Source organism: Cebus imitator, unplaced genomic scaffold, assembly GCF_001604975.1.
Source record: "Cebus imitator isolate Cc_AM_T3 unplaced genomic scaffold, Cebus_imitator-1.0 Scaffold254, whole genome shotgun sequence".
Taxonomy (NCBI): domain Eukaryota; kingdom Metazoa; phylum Chordata; class Mammalia; order Primates; family Cebidae; genus Cebus; species Cebus imitator.
The window spans coordinates 1,663,519-1,665,672 of NW_016107569.1; the positions used below are offsets into that span (position 1 = coordinate 1,663,519).

The 2,154-nt window shown below is 54.0% G+C and overlaps 1 protein-coding gene across 2 annotated transcripts in view; it reads right to left on the reverse strand.

Moving 5' to 3' along the window:
* Window positions 1-2,154, reverse strand: part of NCS1 (neuronal calcium sensor 1) — a 63,956-nt gene that overhangs the window by 8,318 nt on the left and 53,484 nt on the right. For both annotated transcript variants that reach the window (XM_017499087.2, XM_037728049.1), the window contains exon 7: window positions 826-946. In XM_017499087.2, the coding sequence (XP_017354576.1) occupies window positions 848-946 (99 nt within the window). In that variant the 3' untranslated portion in view covers window positions 826-847. The remainder of the gene's footprint in view (window positions 1-825; window positions 947-2,154) is intronic.

The following is a 2,154-nucleotide window of genomic DNA, read 5'->3' on the forward strand; positions in this document are numbered from 1 at the left end:
CAGGCATGCTATCATTCTACACTTACAACAAATCCAACTGGACAGGACACACACACATACACACACACACACACACACCAGGCATGCTATCATTCTACACTTACAACAAATCCAACTGGACAGCACACACACACACACACACACACACACACACACTTGAGCTATTGATCCAGACAGCCAGGAGCTTAGGTCTTTGACCGGTTGCTCAGAGAGGGACTGAGAGATTGCTCTCCGAGGCCCCTGGTCCTGGTTGGGAACTGATTTTCAAAGTGTCTTCCACTCAGGAAAATTCTTTTTTTTTTTTTTTTTTTGAGTTAGAGTCTTGCTCTGTCACCCAGGCTGGAGAGCAGTGGCACAATATTAGCTCCCTGCAACCTCCGCCTCCAGAGTTCGAGTGATTCTCCTGCCTCAGCCTCCCGAGTAGCTGGGACCATGGGCGCGCACCACCATGGCCAGCTAATTTTTGTATTTTTAGTAGAGATAGGGGTTTCACTACGTTGGCCAGGCTGGTTACGAACTCCGGACCTCGGCCTCACAAAGTGCTGGGATTATAGGCATGAGCCACCATATCCAACCCACCCAGAAAAACTCTGTTCAAGCAAATTCACAGGCCAATCTGGGTCTATAAAAAATGATCAAAACAGAGGAGCTCTGACCAATCTGAAAGCTCCCCTTCCAGCCTCCCCTCCCAGCTATGTCCCCGCTGGGCTGACCCCAAAGCCTCCAGAGACCCAAGTACTTACCTGCCAACGCTAGGTGTCCCGGTGCTGGATTTTTACCTTGGACCCACCCCAGACCCACCCCAGGCCCCGAGTGCACACTCACCCCGCTCCGGCTTGGCCCAGGACTATACCAGCCCGTCGTAGAGGGACAGCGCCTGCACGATGGACGGGTCCGCCTTGGACCCTTCCTGGAACTCCTGCAGGGTCAGCTTCCCGTCGGCATTCTGAGAGCAGAGAGAGGCGGCTAAGGTGCAGGGCCTCCCAGGAGAGGGCTCTGGACAAGCGCGGCCCAGGGCCGGTCCCAAAAGCCCTTCCAAGGTTAGATCAGGAGAGAGGTGACGTGGCTCATGGCCTACAAGCAACTTGCAGCGGACAGACCTCAGCACTCATGGTGGGGTGGCCTTGGGCCGTGGCCCACCTCTCTGGGCTTGTTTCTTCCCTGGGGATGGAGGGTAATTACCTGGCTTCCTCCGGGCCTTGGGGTGACAGCTCTGTGCCTGACCAACTGGAAGTGCCCCGTAACTCCACACGTCATTGTCACTGCTATTAATCCCCATCAATGTGCGTAATCGACAAGGCTGAGAGTCTCATGCAGTTCTCTGGGGTTGCTCTTGGGAAGCATTTAAACTGCCCCTGGAGCAACCCACACCGGACCCTGGGAGACCCAGCAGGGGGCTGGGCATGGCTCAGACAGAGGGCATTTAGTGGGTCTCTTGGGGAGGGGACGGTTTGGGCCAGAATCTCTTCCCCTGGAGCATCTCTCAAGGAAGCCAGTGAGACCACAAGAAAACAGCCACAGAGAGCACCTACATGACCTTGGGTATCCAGAGGAGACACGCACCAACGACAGCCCTGACGCACACCCCAGCCGTGCTCAGGGACCGCTTGCTGTGCACACGACCCACGCTAAGCACGGAGCAACCCTCAGTGCATGGAACCCACACGGCCAACCCAAGAGGTGGGTGCTGCTCTCAGCCCCATTCTACCAGTGAGGAAACTGAGACGCTGTCACCTACCCAGGCCCCAGGACCGGGAAATGCTGAAGTCAGATTCACACCCCAGTCCATGTGACTACAGGATCTGTGCTGTCTCCCAAAATGAGGGAGGTGCAGACAGCGAGGCGGTAAGGAGCGCACGGCATGAAGCCACATGGAGGCACACCATGAGAAACTCATTACTCCGTGCTCCTCACTCTGTCCATAAACCTTCGGATCATTACCAAGAAGCCAGCTGGGTCTGAGGCCAGCATGTCTCTACCAACCCTCTAACATTGGCTAAACTCCCTTTTTTAATTAAGAAAGTACAGGCCTCAGGCTCAAAGCTTTTAGGGCAAACAGCTGTCTCCAGCCAGAATGTAATAAGCAGCCCTGAGTTACAGGAATTTCTATGATATTTTTAATTTTGTATTTACTTTTTTTTTTTTTTTTGAAAC